The 2,538-nt window shown below is 34.0% G+C and overlaps 1 protein-coding gene across 1 annotated transcript; it reads right to left on the minus strand.

The window, feature by feature from the left end:
- Nucleotides 1–700: 700 nt before the first annotated feature.
- On the minus strand, nt 701–2,210 carry TRX-M4 (thioredoxin M-type 4). The gene is made up of 2 exons (XM_078965581.1): nt 1,885–2,210; nt 701–1,212 (listed from the first exon to the last, which is right to left on the minus strand). The coding sequence occupies exons 1-2, from the start codon at nt 2,126–2,128 to the stop codon at nt 899–901; spliced, it is 558 nt and encodes a 185-aa protein (XP_078821707.1). The 5' UTR covers nt 2,129–2,210; the 3' UTR covers nt 701–898.
- Nucleotides 2,211–2,538: the final 328 nt, after the last annotated feature.

The following is a 2,538-nucleotide window of genomic DNA, read 5'->3' on the forward strand; positions in this document are numbered from 1 at the left end:
TTTTCCATTTTTCGTGATTTAACGTTGGACATTCTTTTTGTAAAAGTTGAAGTTTTTCTTTCCACAAGATATTGATAATCAACATATTTCATCATAGAAGATTTTAGATCTCGAGTTTTTCTAGCTTTGCGCATTTTAATTTAGGTCATGTTGAATTCATACGAATGTGACTATTAAAAACCACGTATAAAAACATTTTTAACATACAAGATTTTTATTAAAAAAACTGTTTGGGTTTGTTCTTTTTTTGTCTATTAAGTTTTGTATAAATTATTGTTGTTCCGATTAAATGAACTATTGAATACAACAAACAACCATGGATAGTTGTCCCGAGTAAATGTTTAACCCATCAAGCCATTAAGTCAAAATGAAACAGCCCCTTAGATAAGTTCTTTTTTTTTTTTTTTTGTGAATCAGAAACTATATTTTTCTATAAGCATCTTTGTGCATAGTTGCAAATACAAACAACTTCTTCCTCAACAACACACTGAGATGGAAAAAGGTTAACAACAACCAATGGTAAGTAATTTGTTCTTTAGGTCATTTATCTTTTAATTGCATTCAATATGTCACTAAATTATGACATTCAATATGGAAGAATTTGTTTATTTAGGTTTATCTAGTGCTGATATAGTGTCAATCATGTCATTATATATGACAAAATTTTTCTTTTGCCAATCTTCACCTTAGAGAAAAAAGATACCACAAAACATGAGATTCTAATTCTGGAAAGCACATCAGCAAATAAATCTGAATCCAACCATACATACAATTGGATATCAAATTTATTATACTGTTTGCAGTATCTGTAGCTGTGATAGAAACAAATAAGAGAACTAAACTGGTTCAAATCTAGGAGTATATATATAATATTATAATTATATATACATAAGTACCTCTACAAGAACTTCTCAATGCAAGCAGACAAAGTTGTTTTTGGAACTGCACCAATAACTGCATCTTTCTTCTCTCCTTCTTTAAAGATCATCACAGTTGGGATGCTTCTTATTCCATATTTGGTTGCAACTGAAGGACTCTCATCTGTGTTTACCTTGTAGCAACTGAGTTTTCCTGTGTATTCTTTTGCAAGTTCATCAATCACAGGGTGGATCATTCGACAAGGGCCACACCATGGAGCCCAGAATTCAACCAAAACAGGAAGTTTGGATTCAAGAACAAGTGATTGCCATGTGTTATCAGTCACAGGGAGTACTGCAATTGCAATGTCAACACAACAACATCATAATTTGCTTCGATTACTTATCAACAATGAATCTATGAATGAAATTATGTGAAAGAGTAAAGGCACTCGCTTATGTTAGATTCAACAAATCATAATCAGCTGATGAAACTGAATGTTGGAGAGGATCTATGATTTACTAGGCGTATAACCATTGTAGTTCCATTTTACATAACAAATGTATTAATCTACTTCATACTTGTTACTCAGATGTCAATTTGAATTTCACTTGAAACAAAAGCAATGTCAATTTTGGTTTTAGCTTTGAAAATGATATATTTGGAGGAAAATTGGAAGCGTGGTTGTTTATTATGAAGGGACGGAGTAAACAAAACAAGCAAAACAAGATAAATGTGGTTTTGAATCGAGATACACATGTTTTTCACATACAATCGTGTTCTACAAAAGGTGAGATGCATTCAACTACACGAGAATATCAAGGAAATGATGCTAGAGCACTGAGAGACTAACAGCAGGATTTGCATAACATAAATATATATAAATAGCTATTTTCAGAAATCGAAGTATGTTAAACGACTACGAGTATAAGAATACCTCCAGGAGGTTCAGAGAGTACAATGTAGAAAACAAGCGATTTAATCCACCAATCCATGAGAGATACAACACAAATGAACGAGTCTAACCTTGTACGGCTGTTTCCTGAGCTTCACAGACAATTCCTCCACCACGACGGCCGGATTTCGACCTCAATCTCAGGGATCCAGAAGAGCGAAAGGAACGGATGTTTAACTTCAAGCCTCTTGATTCCGGGACAAAGTTCCGACGGAGGGAGAGTTGACAGACCGGAGAAGAGGCGATCGGAGTTAGAGAAGCTGCCGGAAATCCGGAGGCACGAGGAACGGTGAGGGTTTCGAGAACGCCGGCCATTAATTCGCAACAAATCAAAGGGGAGGTGTAAGAAATTGAAGTGTGATGTGAAGGTGTCTGAATGGCTAGTGTTTGTTTGGTTTTGTGTCGTTGGAAAGATCAGATCAGGTGATTAGGTGTCACGTGCTTCCCACATGCCGATTCTTCTTACCATATATAATTTTTTTTTGTTTGATAATAACAATATATAAAGTATTATATATAACACATAACATATAATCGGCCGAATAATCAGAATCAAGTATACGATAGATGTTTTCTGAATATCAGGCAAATAAACTAGAGTCGGTCAAACTCGAAGAAAACCTGTCCAACTCGATTAATTATGAAAAACTCGATTAAATCTGTCATTCTCAAGAAATTTGGACATTTTTAAAATAAAAAACTATAATTATTATTAATATTGTATT

Source organism: Lactuca saligna, chromosome 7, assembly GCF_052625555.1.
Source record: "Lactuca saligna cultivar CGN05327 chromosome 7, ASM5262555v1, whole genome shotgun sequence".
Lineage (NCBI taxonomy): Eukaryota > Viridiplantae > Streptophyta > Magnoliopsida > Asterales > Asteraceae > Lactuca > Lactuca saligna.